At 56.9% G+C, this 24,211-nt stretch overlaps 1 protein-coding gene across 2 annotated transcripts; it reads left to right on the forward strand.

The window, feature by feature from the left end:
- The first annotated feature begins 1,054 nt into the window (after nucleotides 1–1,054).
- MSRB1 (methionine sulfoxide reductase B1) lies at nucleotides 1,055–6,274 on the forward strand. Of its 2 annotated transcripts, none has more exons than XM_003919548.4 (4): nucleotides 1,055–1,272; nucleotides 2,970–3,118; nucleotides 3,470–3,584; nucleotides 5,372–6,274. In XM_003919548.4, the coding sequence occupies exons 1-4, from the start codon at nucleotides 1,218–1,220 to the stop codon at nucleotides 5,401–5,403; spliced, it is 351 nt and encodes a 116-aa protein (XP_003919597.2). In that variant the 5' UTR covers nucleotides 1,055–1,217; the 3' UTR covers nucleotides 5,404–6,274. The 2 variants fall into 2 exon arrangements, with proteins under 2 accessions (XP_003919597.2, XP_021787338.1); XM_021931646.2 differs by lacking the exon at nucleotides 1,055–1,272 and adding an exon at nucleotides 1,349–2,772.
- Nucleotides 6,275–24,211: the final 17,937 nt, after the last annotated feature.

Raw genomic sequence — 24,211 nt, forward strand, 5'->3', positions numbered from 1 at the left:
GGAGCAGTTTAGGGAGGGTCAGAATCTTGTAGCCTCCAGAGGCATGACTCCTAAACCATAATTTCTAATATTGTGGCTAATGTTAGTCCTATATCTAGTCCCCAGGCAAGAAGGAGGTCTGCTTTGGGAAAGGGCCGTTACTGTCTTTGTTTTAAACTATAAATTATAAACTGGCTGGGCGCGGTGGCTCACGCTTGTAACCCCAGCACTTTAGGAAGCCAAGGCAGGAAGATCACCTGAGGTCAGGAGTTCAAGACAAGCCTGGCCAACATGGAGAAACCCCTTCTCTACTAAAAATACAAAATTACAAAATTAGCTGGGCGTGGTAGCACATGCCTGTAATCCCATCTACTCGGGAGGCTGAGGCAGGAGAATTGCTTGAACCAGGGAGTTGGAGGTTGCAGTGAGCCGAGATCGCGCCATTGCACTCCAGCCTAGAGACAGAGCAAGACTCCATCTCATAAAAGAAAGAAAAAACAAAAAAGCCATATACTGAGTTTCTCCCAAAGTTATTTCAGCCTACCACCAGGGATGAACAAGGACAGCTTGGAAGTTAGAAGCAAGATAGAGTCGGCTAAGTTAGATCTCTTTCACTGTCTCAGTCATAATTTTGCAAAGGCAGTTTCAGCTGGGCGCGGAAAGGCTGACCTCCAGCGTCTCCGGGCTTAGCACGAAGGACTGGACTGGGGGAACACGGCACTACGGATGCGCGCTGCCGCCCACCTGGCCAGGCCCCACATGCACCCCTAGCCACCAGGGCGCGCGAGACGGCAGGGGCGGGGCCTTGGGGAAGCGGCCCAGGGGTCGTCCCTCAGAGTTTCCATGGGCGGGGCCTGCTGGGGAGATGCGATTGGACCGGCCATAGCGAGGGGCGGGGCCTACAGAAAGCGGGCCAAGAGGGATCCCTGGAAGTTACTGATGGGCGGGGCCTGCTGGGAAGACGGGACTGGACTAGCACCCTCGGGGGCGGAGCCTTGGGGAAGTGGCCCAGGAGTGGTCCCTGGGAGTCACCGACGGGCGGAGCCTGCTGGGAAGATCGGATTGGACCGGCCCTCAGGAGGGGCGGGGCCTCCCGAAGGCGGAAGCCGGGATTCGCACTTCGGGGAGCTATTGGTCCTCGGGAGGGGCGGGGAGGCGGACGCGGGTCCCGGCGGTCGTCCGGTCGGCAGCCTTGGGTCAGTTGGCTGCGGCAAGTGCGCTGCGGTTCCAGCGGCGCCATGTCGTTCTGCAGCTTCTTCGGGGGCGAGGTTTTCCAGAATCACTTTGAGCCCGGTTGGTCCTGCGGCCTCTCGCTGGGAGGGCAGCGCGGCGGGGGGCGCGCATTAGAGGGGGCGCCGCCGTCCTCCGGGGGTGATGTCTCTCCCAAGCCGGGAACGGGGGCGAATGTGGCTGCCCGGGAGAAGCGAACATGGGTCAAGAGGACTGCGGAGGAGCGGGGAGTCTGGGGGCGAGGAGAGTGGGGTACCCGAGGAGAGGGGGCTTGGGGGCTCACCGTCCTGGAGGAGGCAGGCCTTGAGTGTGAACGTGCCGTTTCGGGGGGACTCCAAGGGGTCGGGATACGTGGGGGTGGTACCCCTTCCCTGCCCTCTTCACTCCAAAGTGATGGCGCTGGGGGAATTCGGGTTAGGGTCGGGGCTTTGGAGAGGCCAAGTTCTTGTCCAGGGCCAGCGCCTGTGGCCAGGGCGCCCCTTCGCGGGTTATCCCGCAGGTGTTACCGTGGCCCTTCCCATTCCCCGAGTCCGGGATCTCTGGGAGGAGTCCGGCAAGCATAGAATGTCCCCTTCAGATCCTAATGTGCCGGCCCAGGTGCCTCCCCACCTGCCCAGGGACTCCAGACTGGGGAAACAGGAGTGCCACCAGGCCTCTGCCAACAACCAGTTAAGTTTGACCAGGCAGACAGGAGGGGGTGGTTTGGGGCATGACCAGCCCTCCACACTTGCCCTGATGAGTCCCCTTCTGGGCTGGGCTCGCCTGGCAATGGACTAATTTGGTAAAAAACACATCCACAGGCAAGTCTGAGTGCATTGGGCTTCCTTGGGCGGATTTGCTGCGTGTCACCCCTGTAGGGGGCTGGACTGTGACACAGGACCATCCCGGCAAAGCCTCCCCCAACAAGACTCTCTGGCTGTGGACCCCCGTTGTCCTCAGGCTGCTCTGCCAAGCCAGAAACTCCACTTCCACGGCAGCTACTGGCTCCTCTTTGCTTTCTTCTCCAGTTCCTGGGAAAGGCTGGGTAGTTTACAGTTTCCAGGGGAGGCTGTCCCCAGGTGATGGGTGAGAGGTGACTCAGCACCCCGGGAGGTTCCTGTTTTCAGTCCTTCAAACAGTTCTGCAAATCAGTTTTGCAACTTTCCCACCCCCTCCACTCTAAAGTGATCCTTTGTGGGTAGGCTGAAATCTGTCATCCCCAGCCCTCTTTCTTCCTGGGCTCCTGTGTGGCCTGGAGGCCTTTTCTCTGGGACTGTTCTCTTTTTGCCTGGAGAGCAGGGCAGTGCCTGGGTGTCCAGCTTAGGGCCTTGTTGGGCAGCAGGGAGGGCCACTTGAGAAGGGAGAGGGACCAGGTGGTGGGGCCACATCAGGGCCCCTGCCGTGTATGACCTTGGGGGAACTAGGGGAGCAAGGGGGAGCTCCCTGTCCTTATGGGACTGCCCAGGCTCCTTCACGCTGCACATGCTGTAGCTGGGTGTCTTTGCATCAGCAAGCAAAGATGGAAATGTTAGGAGATGGCCCATCACGGGGCTATGAGAAGAATCAAGGGGATGATTGTGAAAGGTGAATCCTCTGGTCTCTGGCACATCTACTAAACGTGAGCTTAGCACAGCGCCTCCCATGGCAGGTGCATGGGGAAGGAGCACAGCCCACCCTCGGAACGGGACAGCGCTGTCTTTGCCTGGGTCTGTGGATTTGGGAGCTTGAGCCCCGAAAGGCTGGAGCTGAGGACTCTACATTTGTCTCTCCTTCCACCACAGGCGTTTATGTGTGTGCCAAGTGTGGCTATGAGCTGTTCTCCAGCCGCTCGAAGTACGCACACTCGTCCCCATGGCCGGCATTCACTGAGACCATTCACGCCGACAGCGTGGCCAAGCGTCCGGAGCACAATCGACCTGAAGCCTTGAAGGTGAGGGCCCACGGGGGTGGGGGAGGGATGGGGGCGGCCAGGGAGAGCAGAGAGCCAGTCCCACCTTCCTCCCTCTGCTTGCCCCGCAGCTCCAGGGGCTTAGAGCTGTCTGCTCCAGGCCTGTGGCCTCCGCCAGGGAGCTGCCACCCCAGGCTATCGGGAGAGACTGGCCTTCTGGTGCAAATGTGGGAAACAGGACAGGTTTCCTGTACGGGCTCCAGGACAAAGGTCAACCTCTTATGTCGGTGGTCAGCTTGGGAAATGGGCACGTGGGAAGGCCCCCAGTAAGGGCCTTCACTGCGGCTGTTTCATGGCCAAGAAGCTCACGCAGCTGCCTTGTGATCTTTCCAGGTGTCCTGTGGCAAGTGTGGCAACGGGTTGGGCCACGAGTTCCTGAACGATGGCCCCAAGCCGGGGCAGTCCCGATTCTGAATATTCAGCAGCTCGCTGAAGTTTGTCCCTAAAGGTGAGCTTGCTTTACACAGCTGGGGCCAGGCCTGTTGGCCTTTGAGCCCAGGCTGGGGGGCCCAGTGTTTGTGCCCGTCCACTTACCATGACAAGGTATGCGGGGCCACCAAGTCACGCTGCCTGGGAATTGTCCAGGATCCCTCCAAAAGGTGGCTGCAGCACAGGGGCAAAGGCTGGTATTCCGCTTCCTCGCTTGGTTGATCATGACTGTCCCAAAAAGGGGCTTTGGAGTGAGACCGTGGCAAATGGTTTTCCTCAGAGGCCTGGCCTTTCCCCGAGGCTAGAGTCAGGGGCGGGTCAGGCAGAGCCTGAGGCCCCAGTCTGTGCAGCCGTCTCCCACTGGCTGGGACTGGGGCCTTGCTTCTCAGCCGCTCAGAGCCTGCCTCCTCCTCTGCAGAGTGGCCGTGGCAGCAGGGCCAGTGAGGACAGCTGCGTGTCATGTGCACCTGGGCCTGGCACACAATAATAGCTTGATGAATCCTCATTCTTTTTTTCTATTTTTGAGATGTAGTTTTTTTTTTTTTTTTTTTTTTTTTTGAGACGGAGTCTCGCTCTGTTGCCCAGGCTGGAGTGCAGTGGCGCGATCTCGGCTCACTGCAAGCTCCGCCTCCTGGGTTCACGCCATTCTCCTGCCTCAGCCTCCCGAGTATCTGGGACTACAGGCGCCCACTACCACGCCCGGCTAATTTTTTATATTTTTAGTAGAGACGGGGTTTCACCGTGTTAGCCAGGTTGGTCTCGATCTCCTGACCTTGTGATCCGCCCGTCTCGGCCTCCCAAAGTGCTGGGATTCCAGGCTTGAGCCACCGCGCCCGACCCTAATTTTTGTATTTTTAGTAGAGACGGGGTTTCACCATGTTGGCCAGGCTGGTCTTGAACTGACATCAGGTGATCTGCCCACCTTGGCCTCCCAAAGTGCTGGGATTAGATTATAGGCATGAGCCACCATGCCCGTCTCACACCTGGTTAATTTTTAAATTTTTTTTTTTTTTTTTTTTGTGACAGAGTCTCGTTCTGTCGCCCCGGCTGGAGTGCAGTGGCCGATCTCAGCTCACTGTAGCCTCCGCCTCCCAGGTTCAAGCGATTCTCCTGCCTCAGCCTCTTGAGTAGCTGGGATTACAGGCTCCCACCACCACGCCTGGCTAATTTTTGTATTTTTAGTAGAGACGGGGTTTCACCATGTTAGCCAGGCTCGTCTGGAACTCCTGACCTGAGGTGATCCGCCTGCCTCAGCCTCCCAAAGTGCTGGGATTATAGGCGTGAGCTACCACACCCGGCCAATTTTTAAAATTTTTTATAGAGGTGGGGGTCTCACTATGTTGCCCAGGCTGGTCTTGAACTCCTCTGGGCCTTGGCCTCCCAAGGGGCTGGGATTACAGGCTTGAGCCACCGTGCCTGGCCTGAAATGGGGTTGTTAACAGCACACACTCATGGCCATCACCGTGCTGTGGGGCTGAGCAAGCAGCCTGTCAGGGCCTGGCGCGTGGTAAACCTGCGATATTTTCGTCCTTTTGTTGTAATTTGCCCTCCATGTGAGTGGAAGGAGAAGAGATTCTGGGTTCTCCTGTGGATCTCAGAACAAAATGGGGTACAGAGACTCCCCTGAGTTGGGCATCTGGTCCTTTCAGCTCCCCTGTGGCCTGCAGGCCAGGGCAGAGTGTGAAAGCTCAGGGAACGGGGTCTGAAGCTCTACCTTGCAGTGACTTGCTTTCTGTCCCTCCTTGCTTTCCGCCCCCGCTGGCTTTCTGCCGCTTCTGGCTTTCTACCCCCGCTCCTCTCTTTCAGGCAAAGAAACTTCTGCCTCCCAGGGGCACTAGGCGGGCAGCCCACACCCACCCCAGATGGCCACCTCACCGAAGCCACATGCTGGCCGTTCCACCTTGGAGTTGGAACCCTGGGCATCGAGACAGGAAGGCAGGGCGCAGTGGCTGAAACATCAGGATACTCCCAAGGCCCCAGCTCTGAACAAGACCTTCTCATTTCTTGGAAAAGACCCTCATTTGCTGATGGTTCATGCCTTCTGCTGGGACAGGCCTGGGCTGCACAGCCACACTGTCAGCTGACTTAGCCCCCTCCTCACTCTAGGTGCCTCCAGGAGGTGATCCCTGGGTGCAGCTGGTCTCTGAATGACGTTACACCCTCTTTTCCTGGCCCTGTCTGTGGACTCTGCCCCGTGAGGCCCAGTTCCAAGACAGACTGTCGTCCTCACTGAAGCTTAGGCCCACGTCTCCCAGGCTGCTTAGGAGACAGAATGGAAACGGAGGCCGCCCCTGCCAGCCGCCCTGGCCCTGGTCACTGCATGATCTGCTCTGGTCAAACCCTTCCAGGCCAGCCAGCGTGGGGATGGTCTGTGACCTGCTGGGAAGGCAGGCTGATGGGGCAGACCCCTGGCCTCTCGTCCACGAGGGAAGAAACCTAAACCCTGTTTCACAATCTGTGCGGAAGCAGCTTGCCTCACTTGTGCTGAGGAAAGCGGCTGTTGCTCCATGACTAACCAGCACAGGGCTGGGGCCTGCAGTTCACACCCGAAGGGACGCCCTTCCCAAGGTGTGGCGACTGTGCCTCACTGTACATGCTCGGAGGCCTGGCCATACAGCAGGGTGGGTGATGCTGAAGTCAGTCCCCATCTTAAGTAATTACTTTCTGTAATAATCAGGTGGAAATCAATAAACAAATGAAACATTCAGATGTACTGTCTTTTTTTTTTTTTTGAGACAGGGTGCGGTCTTGCTCTGACATCCGGGCTGGAGTGCAGTGGTACTGACTGCGTGGCTCACTGCAGCATTGACCTCGTGGGTTCAAGCAATTCTTCCACCTCAGCCTCCCAAGTAGCTGTGACCACAGGTGGGCACCACCACGCTGGATAATTTTTACATTTTTTGTAGAGATGGGGTCTCACTATGTTGCTGAGGCTGGTCTTGAACTCCTGGACTCAAGTGATCCTCCCACCTTGGCCTCCCAAAATGCTGGGATTACACATGTAAGCCACCTTGTCCCGGCCCAGCTATTAACAGCATCAGAGATGCCAGGACATAAGTGTCAGGCCTTTATATAGTTAAAAAAGCCAAGCACAATGTCTCAAGCCTGTAATCCTAGCACTTTGGGAGGCCGAGGCGGGCGGATCACCTGAGGTCAGGGGTTTATGACCAGCCTGGCCAACATGGGGAAACCCCGTTTCTACTAAAAAAACCCCACGAAAATTAGCTGGGTGTGGTGGCGCACGCCTGTAATCCTGGCTACTCGGGAGGCTGAGGTGGGAGAGTCACTTGAACCCAGGAGGCAGAGGTTGCAGTGAGATAAGATCCTGCCACTGCATTCCAGCCTGGGCAACAGAGACTGTGCCTCAAAAAAAAAACAAAAAACAAAAACCCAAAAAAACTTTTTTTTTGCAAATATTTACTGAGTATCCTTTCAGTAAATATTTGCAACAAAAAAAAAAAAAAAAAAAAAAAAAATATATATATATATATATATATATATATATATATGGCTGGGGATGCAGCTGTGAACAAGATAGATGAGGCCCAGCCCTCAAGGTCTCACAACATAGCCGAGATCACGCCACTGCACTCCAGCCTGGGCGATAGAGTGAGACTCTGTCTCAAAACAAACAAAAAAAAGTAGGGGGAACCAGGAGACCCTACAGTAGGGATAATAGGGGAAGGAACGAAAAATTGGGTCAGGTTGCATTTATAGATATGGGTCCACTAAGCAGAGGTTCTGGACTTCATGCTACCACTGCTGGGGTTAGACTGGTTGGTTGGGGAGCTACCACACAGACCAAAAAGTGACCTACACAAAGCGGGGCTGAAATGCCAGGCCTGTCTCTGTGCACGGCAGAGGATGGGACTCACAGGCTTGGGGAGGTTGGAGTGTCAGAGTGGATTTATCATTTGAGACCTACTCACCCACCCTGGGAGAGGAGAGGACACACCTCTTACCACCCCCACAAGAAATAAATCTGTGAGGTGAACGTTCCTCCTCCAGGAGTTCTGTGAGGACTCCTCTCCGGCAGATCTGGAATTACAGTGGCAACTGCAGTCTCTGGGTTGGGAAAGCTAAGTGCAGGGGAATAAGTAGATCCAGGGTGGCAGGGGCCAGGTGACAGGGTTCAAAGGCTCAAAACAAGGTGGGCGTGGCCGCTGCAGTGAACAGCAAGAGTTCAACCAGCGATCACAAGGTTGACTTGTGGATCATGGTGTTCCCAGAAGTGAAAAAGACAGAAACCGACTGAACCCTTTCTTTTTTTTTTTTTTTTTGAGACGGAGTCTAGCTCTGTCACCCAGGCTGGAGTGCAGGGACGCGATCTCAGCTTACTGCAACCTCCGCCTCTGGGGTTCAAGCAATTTTCCTGCCTCAGCCTCTGGAATAGCTGGGACTACAGGAATGTGCCACCACGCCCAGCTAATTTTTGTTTTTTTGTTTTTTTTTTTTTTGAGACGGAGTCTCGCTCTGTCTCCCAGGCTGGAGTGCAGTGGCGCGATCTCCACTCACTGCAAGCTCCGCCTCCCGGGTTCACGCCATTCTCCTGCCTCAGCCTCCCGTGTGGCTGGGACTACAGGTGCCCGCCACCGCACCTGGCTAATTTTTGTATTTTTAGTAGAGACGGGGTTTCACCATGTTAGTCAGGATGGTCTCGATCTCCTGACCTCGTGATCCACCCATCTCGGCCTCCCAAAGTGCTGGGATTACAGGCGTGAGCCACCGCGCTCGGCCTATTTTTTTTTTTTTTTGAGACGGAGTCTCGCTCTGTTGCCCAGGCTGGAGTGCAGTGGCCAGATCTCGGCTCACTGCAAGCTCCGCCTCCCGGGTTCACGCCATTCTCCTGCCTCAGCCTCCCGAGTAGCTGGGACTACAGTCGCCCACCACCACGCCCGGCTAGTTTTTTGTGTTTTTTAGTAGAGACTGGGTTTCACCGTGTTAGCCAGGATGGTCTTGATCTTGTGACCTCGTGATCCGCCCGTCTCGGCCTCCCAAAGTGCTGGGATTACAGGCTTGAGCCACCGCGCCCGGCCTAATTTTTGTATTTTTAGTAGAGATGGGGTTTCACCAAGTTGACCAGGCTGGTCTTGAACTCTTGACCTCAGGTGATCCTCCTGCCTCGGCCTCCCAAAGTGCAGGGATTATGTGAGCCACCACGCCAGGCTGACTGAATCTTTTTATTTTTTTTTGAGACGGAGTCTTGCTCTGTGCCCCAGGCTGGAGTGCAGTGGCCGGATCTCAGCTCACTGCAAGCTCCGCCTCCCGGGTTCACGCCATTCTCCTGCCTCAGCCTCCCGAGTAGCTGGGACTACGGGCGCCCGCCACCTCGCCCGGCTAATTTTCTTGTATTTTTAGTACAGACAGGGTTTCACCATGTTAGCCAGGATGGTCTCGATCTCCTGACCTCATGATCCGCCTGTCTCGGCCTCCCAAAGTGCTGGGATTTTTATTTTTATTTTTTATTTTTTGAGACGGAGTCTTGCTCTGTGCCCCAGGCTGGAGTGCAGTGGCCGGATCTCAGCTCACTGCAAGCTCCGCCTCCCGGGTTCCCGCCATTCTCCTGCCTCAGCCTCCCGAGTAGCTGGAACTACAGGCGCCCGCCACCTCGTCCGGCTAGTTTTTTGTATTTTTCAGTAGAGACGGGGTTTCACTGTGTTAGCCAGGATGGTCTTGATCTCCTGACGTCGTGATCCGCCCTTCTCGGCCTCCCAAAGTGCTGGGATTACAGGCTTGAGCCACCGCGCCCGGCCAGTGCTGGGATTACAGGCTTGAGCCACGGCGCCTGGCCCTGACTGAATCTTACTTAAGATGTGTAAGCAGAAGAGTTCTAGGTCAAGTGAAAAAAAGTCTAACACAAATAAAAATCACAGAGTCAGGTTGGGCATGGCGGCTCACGCCTGTAATCCCACCCCTTGGGAGGCCAAGATGGGCAGATCACAAGGTCAGGAGATCGAGATCCTGGCTAACACGGTGAAACCCCGTCTCTACTAAAAATACAAAAAAATTAGCCGGGCATGATGGCGGGCACCTGTAGTCCCAGCTACTTGGGGGGCTGAGGCAGGAGAATGGCGTGAACCCGGGAGGTGGAGGTTGCAGTGAGCCGAGATTGCGCCACCGCACTCCAGCCTGGGCGACAGAGCGAGACTTCATCTCAAACAAACAAACAAACAACAACAACAAAACAACCTGTCTCCCAAGAAAAACCCAGAACCATGGCCCTCAATGAATTCCCAGACTGCAGCCAGGTTACAGACCCAAAACCTCCATTCAGAGCCACACCACTGAATGGAGGAGCCAGGGTGCCTTGAGGAAGGACCCCCCAAATCTATCCTGTTCGCCTTTTCCCGGTCTTCTCCAAAGGGATCTCTGTGGCTGTGCCCTGGGGAAAAGGAGATCATGAGACTTTCTGGGGACCCCTGGATGCGGGCTCTGAACCGATGCTAACTCTGGAGTCAAATGTCACCGGGTCAGGGCAGGGGCTTATGAAGGCCCAGTGACCGAGGGAGCGTTGACTCGGGTCTGATCCCAGTGGGCCTGTCCCATGGTCATACCCGGTTCCAGGTGTACAATTGGAAGAGGCACCCTCAAATGGAAGGCAGCGTCCCCCCACAGGAGGGGCAGCACCGGTGGTGCAGGGTCACAGTGGAGATCAGGGAGAGGCCAGCCGTGCTGCTAGCCCCTTCAGCCTGCTCACCCCTCACGGAGCTGACTCTGTCACCTGCCGGCCCCTCCCCAGCCCGGTCTAATGGTCCCTGCTCTGACGTGGAGTCAGCGGCCGTTGCAGAGGCCACTGGCTTCCTTGCTGGCCTCGGACTCCCTGCGTGACCCTGATCTTGGGCAGGATATTCGACTTTCCTCTTTTTGTGCCTCCCTTAGTGGCACCCAGCCGGTCTTCCTGTTGGATGAGGGCATAGGAGAGCCACCTGGGGCGGGCAGAGGATGCTACAGATGCATGGGTGCTGTGCGCATTGCCCGGTGGGTCAGAGGCCTGACTCCTGGCACTGCTGGCCAGTGGGCTCTCGGTCTAGAGGTGGGTGTGCATGGGGGCAGCTGTTGGGAGGAGTCTGCGTTGATGAAAGTACCAAGGGCCCCTCGGGGAGGACCCCACCCAGGAGGGGCTTCCTGCTGCTTGCCCCTCCCCACCATGTGCTGTGGCAGCCTCCCGTTCTAGCAAATGTCTCCATCTCTGCCCTGCTGGGGGCCGGAACTGAGCGTAGCTGCCAGAATCTCCCTGGAGCTGCGGGGGAGGGTCTCTCAACCCCTGATTCCAGCTCCCACCCATGCCCTGACTCTTTTACACCTGGACCCCAGGGTGTCTGGCCACCGGTTAAAGTGGAGCCCGCTCTGGGGCTGCCCTGGCCACCCAACATCTCCGTTGGCTCTCGGGCACTATCCCAGCCCAGCCTGTGGCCTGCCCACCCCCTTGTCCAGCAGGTGAGAGAGCAGGCCCGCTGCAGCGACTAACCCCAATGCAGCAGGTACTCTACTTAGCTTCATTCTTCTGGGAAGTCAAGATTCTAATCAGAGAATGCAGTGATTAGTCTGAGGCCACACAGCTGGGAGAAGCCCTATGTCCTCTGCCGCCGGGGACCTGAGCCACTCCAGGCCACATGTGGCCAGCCGCCAGTGGCCTCTTACCAGGTTCCTTGTCTTGCCATGCCAGGTCAGTTGGTGATGGTGAGTCTGGCAGGGGGTGCACAGGGCTCCCAATACTGTTCCAGGCAGCCAGCTCAGGTCCTCTATGCCCACATCTGCCCCTTTCTGTTTCTCCCTGCAGGAGGAGCAGTGGCTCTGGGAAGGGCTCTGCGGGCGGGCAGGCCCTGTGGAAGGCGGCTCTGCTGCGGCAGGGAGGGAGCTGCTGAGTGGGCAGTGGATTTCCCAGGCATGGGGCCAGGCAGGGGCCTGGGCTGTTCTGCCTTCTCCCAGCACTCCCTGCTCTGCATCTGGAGTCAGCGTGTCCCCGAGAGTGGACTCAGGCCCAAGAGCAGACTGGTCTTCACCTGCAAACTGGGCCCCCATGTGCAGGGCTGTGTCCCCAGGGCTATCTACCAGGCTCAGCCTGTAGCTGGGTGACTGGAGGCCTGCTGGTGCCTGCGGATCTCAGACACAGCAGTGCAGGGGTGGTGATCCTGGTGGGGGCTGGGGAGTAGTGCCTCCTGCCTGCATCCCAGGGCCCCAGGCTCATCCAAATATCCATGTTAAGAGAGGTGTGGTGGGCCGGAAACAGTGGCTCACGCCTGCAATCCCAGAACTTTTGGAGACCGAGGCCGGCGGATCACCTGAGGTCATGAATTCAAGACCAGACTGACAAACATGGAGAAACCTCATCTAAAAATACAGAATTACCTGGGCGTGGTGGCACATGCCTGTAATCCCAGCTACTCAGGAAGCTGAGGCAGGAGAATCGCTTGAACCTGGGAGGCTCAGGGAGGTTGCAGTGAGCTGAGATCATGCCATTGCACTCCAGCCTGGGCAACAAGAGCAAAACTTCGTCTCAGATTAAAAAAAAAAAGGTGTGGAAGGGAGGTTGGGGTGGGAGGGGGCAACTGGGTTCAGGAGGTGGGGGGGCTGGCAAGCAGACTCCTTGGGTGGGGAGACGGGTGAACCCCAGGACCCCAAGCCCCCTCACATTGAGAGCCCAGGGAGGGATGGCTGTGGGCAGGGTCTGTATGCTGGGTCACTGGAGGAGGGGGTGGTGTCTCCAGCAACGGAGGGTGTGCTGTGGAATCAGTCGCCTTACCCTCCCGCTCCGGCTGGGTGACACCCCATCCTCGGGGCTGCCCCGCGTCTTCCTTGAGGAACAGAAGACTCTGAGGGGGCAGCCCCTTCCTCCCCAGGGCATGGCCTTGCCCCTCAAGGGTTGGGTTCAGGGGCAGCGGGCAGGCCTGGGCACGGCTGGGTGGTCACCTCCGACGAGGGACGGGGAAGAAAAAGGAACTCTGTGTCTGACACACCGTGATCCCTCGCCAGGGCCCAGGCCTGGCTCAGAGTAGCCACCAGGAAACCCCTGCGGCCCGTATGAGGGAACTGACCATACTTTAGACTTGCTCGCCCACCGCTTTCCGCTTCCCTGAGCGGGGAGCCTGGCCCTGGTGGGGCTGTGAACCCTGGTGGGGGTGAGGGCCGTGGGCAGCTCCCGGGAGCCGCCTACCCGCGGACGGGCCGGCAGGTGGGAGGGGGCGTCCTGAAGGGTCGGCGAAGGCACCGCGGCCCCGTGCAAGTCCCTGCCCTGGAGGCAGCCTCCCGGGCCCGGGCCCGGGCCCGGGACTGACCAGCAGGGGGCGCGCTCGCTCCGTGCTGCCGGGCCGGGGAGTTCTGAGTGCGCAGGCGCCGGGACGGGCCGGCGTTGCAGTTCCCCGGGTGGCCGCGGGGGGCGCAGCGGAGGCGGCGGACCGCGCGGAGAAGCCCCCTCGGCCACACCCGTCCTTGGGCCGGTGCCAGGGACCCAGGCCGAGGCCTCTGGTCGTCCGAGGGTGCCACGGGCAGCTGCAGGGAGTTTGCTGGGCTTCACGAAGTTACCGCTACATGGAGTGCAGTCGCAGCCACGGGTGCCCCTTCCAGGGTCACCGGAGGACAGAGCCTGGGGCGGAGGTGGGGGCGGGGGCGGCGCGGCCGGGGGAACGGCAGGCGTGGTTGGGGGCGCGGGTGGAGGCAGGACGCCCCCAGCCCCTTCTCCAGGGCAGCTGCGTGGGACCCAGGCTGCCCGGACCTGGCCCGCCCTCAGGGCCAGATCCTAGGGTTCCAACTCCCAAGCCTCTTTCCACCACCCACCTCTCCCCTGCACAACCCAGACAGCTCCTAGCTGCCTTTCCCCCACCAGAGTCCTCTCTGCAAAATAATAACCAGACCAGGTCTCTCCCTCAAAGGTTCCCACAGTCATTGCCTGCTCTGACCTAGGCTGACCCCACCTCTCCAGCTTGATTTCCTACTCCATAAATGAGATCGGTGTTGTGTATCATAATTACAGTTTGGGTTTTTGTTTTGTTTTGTTTATTGAGATGGAGTCTGGCACTGCCGCCCAGGTTGGAGTGCAGTGGCGCGATCTCTGCAACCTCTGCCTCCCGGGTTCACACCATTCTCCTGCCTCCCGAGTAACTGGGACTACAGGCGCCCGCCACCACGCCTGGCTAATTTTTTTTGTTGTTGTATTTTTAGTAGAGACGGGGTTTCACCGTGTTAGCCAGGATGGTCTCGATCTCCTGACCTCGTGATCCGCCTGCCTCGGCCTCCCAAAGTGCTGGGATTACAGGCCTGAGCCGCCGCGCCCGGCCTGGTTGTTTCTTCTTGAGAAGGGGGTCTCTCTGTTGCCTGGGCTGGAGTGCAGTGGCACGACCATGGATCACTGCAGCCTTGAATTCCTGGACTCAAGCAATCCTCCCAGCTAGGACGACAGGTGTACTACCACGCCCAGCTAATTTTTGTATTTTTAGTAGAGAGAGTTTTGCCATGTTGTCCAGGCTAGTCTGGAACTCCCGGGCTCAAGTGACCCTCCCGCCTTGGTCTCCCAAAGTGCTGGGATTACAGGCCTGAGCCACTGCGCCCAGCTAATTTTTTTAAACAAATTTTTGTAGAGACGTGCTCTGGGCTTTGTTGCCCAGGCTGGTCTTGAATTCCTGGGCTCAAAGGATCCCCCGCCTCGGCTTCCCAGAACGTTGGGATTGCAGGTGTGAGCTCCTCAGCCCAGTCAATTATCTTGTTTTTATTGCCCACATCACCTGACCCCAAACCCTTTCACCTGCACCTCCAGGCAAACCAGACCCCACTCTAGAAACACAGCCCTTGCATTCCTAGAGTTTGTTTTTCCTTCTTTTTTGTCCCCTCCACATGTGTCAATCCTTCTAGCTTTTCTTGGGGGGCTCTGCCCCAGTGGTCCTCTCCTTCCCCCACAGCAGGGGCCCTGGGTGGGCCTCCTCTGTGCATGCATAGACTGGGCCCTTGTTATCCTCTTGCGGGCCTCACCCATCCCAGGTCAAGGAGCTCCTCAAAGCCATCGACCATAGTACCTTCATCTCATTCTTTTTTTTTTTTTTTTTTTTTTGTGGAGGGGGGTTTTTGCTCTGTCGCCAGGCTGGAGTGCAGTGGTGTGATCTCGGCTCACTGCAACCTCTGCCTCCTGGCTTCAAGCAATTCTCCTGCCTCAGCCTTCTGAGTAGCTGGGACTACAGGCGCCCACCACTACGCCGGCTAATTTTTGTATTTTTAGTAGAGACAGGGTTTCACCATGTTGGCCAGGATGGTCTCAATCTCTTGACCTCGTAATCTGCCTGCCTTGGCCTCCCAAAGTGCTGGGATTACAGGTATGCATCACCACGCCCAGCCTTTTTTGTGTGTGTGTTTTGTTTTTTTTTGAGACAGAGTCTTGCTTTTTTGCCCATAGTGGAGTGCAGTGGCATAATCTCGGCTCACTGCAACCTCTGCCTCCCAGGTTCAAGTGATTATTCTGCCTCAGCCTCTCAAGTAGCTGGGATTACAAGCATGCACCACTACATCCAGCTAATTTTTTTTGTTTGTATTTTTAGTAGAGAAGAGTTTTGCCATGTTGACCAGGCGGGTCTTGAACTCCTGACCTTAGGTGATCCACCTGCCTCAGCCTCCCAAAGTGCTGCAATTACAGGTGTGAGCCACCACACGCAGCCCCAGATATATTTTAAATGTCTCCTTTTCTTTATCACCAATACCATCTCCCCAGCCCGAGGCTCAGTCATTCCTCACTTTCAGTACTGTGATAACCTGGTTTAGAACCTAGTTTATTTGGGCCAGGTGCAGTAGTTGGCCTCCTAAAGTGCTGAGATTACAGGCGTGAGCCACCATGTCTGGCCCTCATTCTCTTTCTTTTTTCTTTTTTCTTTTTTTTTTTTTTTTGAGATGGAGTCTCACTCTGTTGCCCAGGCTGGAGTGCAGTGGTGCGATCTCGGCTCACTGCAAGCTCCATCTGCCAGGTTCACGCCATTCTCCTGCCTCAGCCTCCTGAGTAGCTGGGACTACAGGCATGCACCACCACGGCCGGTTAATTTTTAGACGGGGTTTCACCGTGTTAGGCAGGATGGTCTTGATCTCCTGACCTCGTGATCCGCCTGTCTCGGCCTCCCAAAGTGCTGGGATTACAGGCGTGAGCCACCGCGCCCGGCCTCATTCTCTTTCTTAAACGCCAAGCCCTTGGGGTGCTGCGTACAGTAGCAGCAGATGAACAAATGTTCATCCACTCACACCACCTCCTGCCCACTCCCCTGCAGGGTTGCACAATCTTAGGAGGGGTGCCAGATGTGTACCCCACATCTCCATGGGTGTGTCGGTGGTGTGGGGAATGCAGGGTCCTCAAGCCACCTATCACCCTTCCCAGGCCCTGGGCACTAAGGCTGTGGTTAACGGAGCTTGGGGTAAGAAGCCCTGGGAAGAAGGTTGGTAGGGCTTCAGTGACAGACAGGCCGGGAGGCCGCTGGGGACGGGCTCAGGGTTACCTGTGGATAAGCCTTCTCCATTTCCAACCCCTCACGGCCCCCCACTCCCTGTCTCCTTGTAAAACCTTGGAGGTTATTCACGGTTCAATCCGTGACTTCCTGTCTTATCAAGTTTCATCTCCAACCAGGACATTTACAAGCTACTCTTGGCTTCAAAGAGTCTAGTGGCTGCAATGCAGGAGACGGGGAGGAGAGGGTGGCCAGAGCCAGGTGGGCTGGGTGCCAGGGCCCCTGGGGTCTGCTCCCAGCCATGGACTAGGCCTGCTGGCCCTGGGCTTCCCCTTCCACCTCAACTCCAGCGCCTTTTTGGTCTCGAAGTCTCTCTCGGAGTATGATTCTTTGCTGGGCCCCAGCTCCTGGTGTGTATCCAGGTCTAAGGGGAGGGAGGGCAACTGGATTCAGGCAGGGGACAGCAGTGACCAGCCTGGGAAATGAGGGATGGAGTCCTGGCTCTCAGCCAGAGGGGAGGGGGAGGGGGAAGGATAGGGCGGGGGAGGGGTTGAGTTTGAAGGCTCTGAAGCCTAGGAGGGGCACGGCAGGGTTGGGATTGGGAAGAGGAATTTAGAACGCTCGCTTGGCCTGGCTGCAGGTTCTGGGTCCTCCGGGGCATTGAGCCAAGTAAGACTCTGGCTGCTAGCCTATCTGGTCCACTACGGGGGTGAGGCGCTGCCCCTGGAAGTAGGGCAAGTGGAGGCGCACTTGCTGGGAATCCTGTCTGCTGGCCAGGGGGGACTTGCTTTTCAGAAGGGGCTTACAGGCAGCCAGGCGGGGCAGCTCACGCCTGTCATCCCAGAACTTTTCGAGGCTGAGGCAGGCGGATCACGAGGTCAGGAGATGGAGACCATCCTGGCTAACACGGTGAAACCCCGTCTCTACTAAAAATACAAAAGATTAGTTGGACGTGGTGGCACACGCCTGTAATCGCAGCTACTCGGGAGGCTGAGGCAGGAGAATCGCTTGAACCCGGGAGGCAGAGGGTGCAGTGAGCTGAGATCGTGCCATTGCACTTAAGCCTGGGCGACAGAGCGAGACTCCCTCTAAAAGTAAAAATAAAAAAGGCCGGGCATGGTGGCTCATGCCTATAATCCCAGCACTTTGGGAGGCCGAGACAGGCGGATCACGAGGTCAGGAGATCGAGACCATCCTGCCTAACACGGTGAAATCCCATCTCTACTAAAAATACAAAAAAATTAGCCGGGCGTGGTGGCGGGCGCCTGTAGTCCCAGCTACTTGGGAGGCTGAGGCGGGAGAATGGCGTGAACCCGGGAGGTGGAGGTTGCAGTGAGCAGAGATCGCGCCAGTGGACTCCAGCCTGGGCGACAGAGCGAGACTCCGTCTCAAAAAAAAAAAAAAAACCAAAAAAACAAACCGGGGCTTACAGGTTCTGAAGGTGGTGTTGGGTGTTACTTGGGGCTTTCCACACTGTGTGAAGGTGACTGGGGCCTGGCTGCAGGCCTCTGAGCCCCGCTCCACCTGTGCCCACGGGCATACTCATAGAAGATGTGCACACTCATGCAGGGTCCACAGACAGGCACACAGAGTCCTATGCCCTGTGCAGCACAGGGGACTCCTGGGCCTGTGTCCAGCCCCCTTGCTCCTGATGAACATGCTCCTGGTGCTTCCAGTCCGTGGAGACCATCGACAGGGCATGGCTGGACAGACCTGGCCAAAGGGGACTCACTTGGGGCTGATTGAATGCTGCTCTGCCCTTCCCACAGGGCCGGAAGACTTCCGTGCCCAAAGGCCTGGCGTAGGGCTATGAAACCAGAGGAGGTGGGGCTGGGGGAGGGCACGGAGAGCCCTGTTCTGTGGGACCCTCCTCTCGTCCCATTCACATCTATCCTGGAGAGAGAGAGGCAGAAAGGGGACTACCGGCCTGGAAGAAGGATTACTACTTTTTTTTTCTTTTTTGGAGACAGAGTCTAGCTCTGTCACCCAGGCTGGAGTGCAATGGCGCGATCTTGGCTCACTGCAGCTTCTGCCTCCCAGGTTCAAGCAATTCTCCTGCCTCAGCCTCCCAAAGTGCTGGGATTACAGGTGTGAGTCACTGCGCCCAGCCGGATTGCTACATTGTTATACACTGAGCTGGGCCAGGCTGTTAGGCAAGAGGCAGTTTGCAGGGCCGTTATTCATGGGGGTCCAGGAGAGAAGAGGAAACAGTAGCAAGTCGCCTTCTCTCTGTGCTGATTCCTTCAGGAAGACCCGACAGAGAGGAGTGAGGGTGGCTGGAAGCAGGCTGGGGGCCACCCCTCTGCAGGAGAGGGTCTGGCTCCTCTGGCAAACCCTGCAGCCCCAGGCAGGCTCCCAGTAGGCATGGGACTGAAGACAGTGGGGAAGCGTGCTTCCCGACGCTGGGAATCTGGCCTGCCTTGGCAAATCCCGAGAAGCCCCACAGCTGTTCTCCGTCACAGTGTCCCTGGGTCACCAGGAACAAGATCCTGGGTTCAGCAAGCCGGGCCTGCTTGCCACCGTGAGGCCAGTGATGCCTTTCCGCTCCAGCCTTGTCTGCAGGGAAGACGGAATTACGAGGTAGGTCCTCAAGTCCCCCAGGGTGGGAGCAGCTTCTGGGCACCCCTTCTTCTGTGGCCACTGCCGCACGTTCTCTGAGTCTTTATCATAAAGAACATTCACCAAGCACTTAGGAACAGGGAGGTGGGGGCGAGTGCCAACTTTAATACAGTAGGGAAGTGAGGATCACAGGATTACAGGGCCTGGATTCCTGCTAAGGTCACCTGCTAGGAGGGGGCAGAGCTGGCTTTTTTTTTTTTTTTTTCCAGATTTGGGCCTAGGCTGGAGTGCAGTGGTGCAATCATAGTTCACTGCAGCCTTGACCTCCTGGGCTCAAGAGATCCTCCCACCTCAGCCTCTTAAGTAGCTGGGACCACAGGTGTGCACCACCATGCCTGGCCAATTGAAACAGTTTTTTTGTAGAGATGGGATCTCCCTGTGTTGCCCAAGCAGGCATCAAACTCCTGGGCTCAAGTGATCCTCCTACCTCAACTTCCCAAAGTGCTGGAATTACGAGCGTGAGCCACCATGTCCAGCCACAGAGCTGGCCTTGAACCAGCCTTGAGGCCCCTGCGGCCCTTGCTGTTAGCCTTGCCCCATCCTAGAAAGGGGCTCCTGCCCCGCCTCGGTCCCCACCCGGGTGATCTGGGAACAGTGGGCCCTTGGGAAGGGTAGGATGGGCGGCTGGCCTCTCTGATGGGCCCCTCCCTGGGAAGGGAACCACATCCTTTATGAGCTCGGGCAAATCAGGCATCTGAAGTGGAAAAACCCCACACAAATCAAGGACAGCTGGGCCCACCCTCTGGCTGCAGCCCCCTCCCCTCGCTCCCCTCCCAGGAATCCTGACAGGAGGCGCAGCTTGGGGCAGAGCCGGGTCTCGGGGATGAAGGGTGTGGTTCTCAGGGAGGGAGTTCCTGGAGCTCCTCCTCGCTGTGTGAAATCTACCCCAGCTGTCCCTGGTGGAGGACCGGGCCGCTAATCACTTTCCAGAGTGGGGCGGAGGCTCACAGGCCCTGCCCTTGCCTGTGAGGGCCCAGGCTGGGGGTGCCCACCCTGGGGAGGGGACAGACAGGGAAAGAGGTGGAGAGGGGTGTCGGGGAGGGACACACACACACACACACACACACAGAGTCGCTCAACAAACATGAGCTGTCACCGTGGTCAGGCGTGGAGCCACGAAAGGGATGAAGACTGACCCCGTCTCTGCCCTTGTACAGGTCATGGGTAGGTGGAGACAGAAATCAAAATCACCCACAAAGAAATAGTTACAGACTGTGAAAGGGGCACAGATGTAGCCAGGACGCTACATCCTGGATCTGAGGCAGGGCAGGGCCTTCCTCCCAGCCCGGCCTTGCTCCCCAGGACTCCCTGCCTCTTCCCCTCTCCATCCCCTCCTACTCTGGCCCTCCTTGTCGCCTCTCCAAGGGACAATATTTACGGGGCCCAGCAGCTGGGGCAGCACAGCCCATCTCCCTTCCCAGATCCTCTCTTCCCAGTCACTATGTCAGGCTGACCGTCCGCATGTTCGACAGCTGGAGGGTGGACAGACCATCTGCCTGGCTGTCCGGCTTATACAGGGGTCAAGATGAGCTCGGGCAGTGTGGACCCTCAAAACCCCTGGGACCTTGGGAGGTCCGGCTAGGCAGAAGGAACTTGTTGATGTCTGTTTCTTGGCAGAGGAGGACATTCAGAAAGAGAACAGGAGGCGAGGGACCGTCTCAGGGTGTGGGGACAGCCCCCACTCTTTGTCCCTACAGTCTGGTTGCTCAGGTGTCCTGGGACAGAGGGAAAGAAGTTACTGTGTGTGTGAGGAGCATGGAGAAGTTCCTGAAATTATCAGATTTAACCTTCATAAGGCACTCAACACAGAGTCACCATATGGTTGAGCAATTCTGCTCCTAGGTCTATTCCCTGGAGACATGAAACATATGTCCATCAAAACTGTATACCTGAATGTTCATGGCAGCATTATTCATAAGAACCCCACAGTGGAAACAACCTAGATATCCATCAACGAATGAGGGAATCAACAAAAGGTGGTCCATCCATACGATGGAGCATTACTCAGCCATGAAGAGGAATGAGGCACTGGCACATGCCACAATGTGGATGAACCTGGAGAACATGATGAGTGAGAGACGCCAGACACAAAAAGATGAACATTGTATGATTCTCTTTCTTTTTTTTTTCTTTTTAGAGATGGGGTCTCACTCTGTCTCCCCGGCTGGAGTGCAATGGTGCATTTTCAGCTCACTGCAACCTCTGCCTCCTGGGTTCAAGGGATTCTTGTGCCTCAGCCTCCCGAGTAGCTGGGACTATAGGTGTGCATCACCACACCTGGCTAATTTATTATTATTATTACCTGAGATGGAGTTGTGCTCTTATTGCCCAGGCTGGAGTGCAATCGGGTGATCTCGGCTCACCATAGCCTCTGCCTCCCGGGTTCAAGCCATTCTCCTTCCTCAGCCTCCCAAGTAGCTGAGACTACAGGCATGCACCACCACACCCGGCTAATTTTTTGTATTTTTAGTAGAGACAGGGTTTCTCCATGTTGATCAGGCTGGTCTCGAACTCCCAACCTCAGGTGATCTGCCCACTTCGGCCTCCCAAAGTGCTGGGATTACAGGCGTGAGCTATGGCGCCTGGCCCACACCTGGCTAATTTATGTATTTTTGGTAGAGACAGGGTTTCACCGTGTTGGCCAGGCTGGTCTTGAACTCCTGACCTGAAGTGATCCACCTGTCTTGGCCTCCCAAAGTGCTGGGATTATAGGCATGAGCCACTGTGCCTGGCCATATTTATTTATTTCTTTTTTTTTTTTTTTTTTAGGGATGGGATCTCACTCTGTTGCCCAGGCTGGAATGCAGTGGTATGATCACGGCTCACTGCAGCCTCGAACTCCTGGGCTCGAGCGATCTTCCCTCCTCAGCCTCCTGAGTAAGCTAGAACTATAGGTGCATACCATCACACTTGATTAGTTTGGAAATTTTCTGTAGAGACTGGTACTCCCTATGTTGCCCAAGCTGGTTTTGAATTCCTCGCCTCTAGTGAACCTCTTGCCTCAGCCTTCCAAAGTGCCGGGACTACTGGTGTGCGCCACTGTGCCTGGCTAAATTTCAAATATTTTGTACAGATGGGGTTCTCACTTTGTTGCCCAGTCTTGAACTCCTGGCTTCAAGCAATGATTCTCTTTCTGTGAAATGTCCAGAATAGGCAAACCCATAGAGACAGAAAGTAGATTTGTGGTTGCCAGGGGCTGGGGGAAGGGGAGAATAGCGCATCATTGCTAATGGACACAGGATTTCTTTTTGGGGTGATAGAAATGTTCTAAAATTGATTGTGGTGACGATTGCACAACGATGAATATACTGAAAACCATTGATTTGCACGTGGCAAATGGCTGGATTGCATGGGGTGTGAATTACATCACAGTAAAGCTGTTACTCTTCAGAGACTCTTGAGGGTCATGACTGAGGTCTTCATTTTACGAAGAAGGGTCTGGTGGCACAGAAACAGAACATTGTATGATTCTCTTCCTTTTTTTTCTTTTTAGAGATGGGGTCTCACTCTGTCTCCCCAGCTGCAGTGCAATGGTGCAATTTCAGCTCACTGCAACCTCTGCCTCCCGGGTTCAAGGGATTCTTGTGCCTCAGCCTCCCAAGTAGCTGGGACTACAGGTGTGCACCCCCACACCTGTCTAATTTAGTGCAGCCGAGTGCCAGATAGAGGGAGGGGTCAGCTTCTAGGAGAACCCTCCCAGCCGACTCCTGGTCCTTGCATCTCTCCCTTCCTGCCCCCAGTCCATTCCACATCCTGCTGGTCAGTTCCTCCTGACAAGTCCTTCTGCTCTCAGCAGGGACTAAGGATGAAGCATCCGGCAGGGGGACGGCAGCAGAAAGGCCAGGAGATGGAAATGACCATACAGGGCTGGGCAGGGGGCTGGAGGAGCCACCAAGAACCCAGCGCTGGAATTTCAAATCCTGAGTGGGGACTGCTGAGATCATGGGGACGGCTGAGACCATGGGGACTCCTGAGATGGTGGGGGTGGCTGAGATCGTGGAGACTCCTGAGACCATGGGGATGGCTGAGACCGTGAGGACTGCTGAGACCGTAGGGACTGCTGAGACCGTAGGGATGGCTGAGACTGTGGGGGCTGCTGAGACTGTGGGGGCGGCTGAGACCGTGGGGACTCCTGAGACTGTGGGGACTCTGAGACTGTGGGAACTCCTGAGACCATGGGGATGACTGAGACCGTGGGGACAGCTGAGACTGTGGGGACTGCAGAGACTGTGGGGAATGTTGAGACAGTGGGGGCTGCTGAGACCATGGGGACTCCTGAGACTGTGGGGATGGCTGAGACTATGGGGGCTGCTGAGACTGTGGGGACGGCTGAGACCGTGGGGACTGCTGAGACCGTAGGGATTGTTGAGACCGTGGGGATGACTGAGACCGTGGGGGCTGCTGAGACCGTGGGGACTCCTGAGACCGTGGGGATGGCTGAGACTATGGGGGCTGCTGAGACTATGGGGGCTGCTGAGACTGTGGGGACGGCTGAGACCGTGAGGACTCCTGAGACCATGGGGATGGCTGAGACCGTGGGGTGGGTGCTGCAGGGTGGGACCCCTGCCCCCACCCCGAGCCAGCCTGTCGGGAACAATGCCATTTCAAGCTAGACCAGAAGAAGAACTTCCTGTGTCCCAGCATGAGCCAGCATGCTCTCCTCACAGCGTGCCCGCTGCCCGCCCATGGGGCTGCTGGGGAGGCTTGCCCAGACGAGCAGGTGCAGCCCGCATGTCTGGGGCCCAGGCTGGGGGACTGGTCAGTTGTCTTCACCCCGTCAGCCCCGTGTGGCAGCCTCTGGCCAGGGCTGCTGCTGGGTAGGAGCTCCGGAACATCTGTGGGTGGTGGAGGCCTTCTACCTCTTGAGGCAGCCCGGCTGCTGGGACTTGTCCAGATGCTGTCAGGGCCGGAACATCTCATTAATGAGCAGGGTCCAGGACAGGGGTTGCAAGCCCTTGGGTGGGAAGAGGCTGGGCCTCTGCGGGGAGCCTGTGCCAGCCTGGCGCCAGCCCTGTGGCCAGGAAGGCTGAGGCAGAGGCGGAGAGAGGACCCGGGTCTCATGCCACCTTTGCCTTGGGATGGGGCAAGTTGCTCGCCCTGTCTGAGCCCGGCTCGCCTCCCCTGCCTTCCCTGCAGGCTGTTGCTGGGCGTTGGGGGTGTGGAGTTCCCGCAGTGTCCAGTGCCCCACACATCCCAGCCGGGAGGCCCCTGAATCTCACGCCCCTCAGAGGCAGCCCCTGGGGAGGTCCTGAGCTCTTTCTCTTCCCCAGCACAGGGCTCTCTGAGTCCTTCACACCTCCAGTGGGGTCCACTTTGCCACCTTCTGAAATGCATCACTGATGTCTCAGGGGAGTGCCAGGTGGACTAAGGTTGGGCAGATGGGGTGACTTAGTAGACAGAGTATGTCTCAGGCCTGAATTCAGTTCACCACTGGGCCCCTGGGAGGGAAGCCTGTTTTCTCTGAGCCTGTTGCCTCCGTTCTAAAACAGTAACCAGAGGTGACTTGACCTCTCAGCCGGGCTGTGACCCTGATGTGTGGCAAGGCTGACTGTCAGCTGGGAGTGCAGGATGCACGCCATTCCCGGCCGCAGACTCCCCCCACACGTTCTGGGACCCC

The sequence above is a fragment of the Papio anubis genome, chromosome 18 (genome assembly GCF_008728515.1).
Source record: "Papio anubis isolate 15944 chromosome 18, Panubis1.0, whole genome shotgun sequence".
Classification (NCBI taxonomy): domain Eukaryota; kingdom Metazoa; phylum Chordata; class Mammalia; order Primates; family Cercopithecidae; genus Papio; species Papio anubis.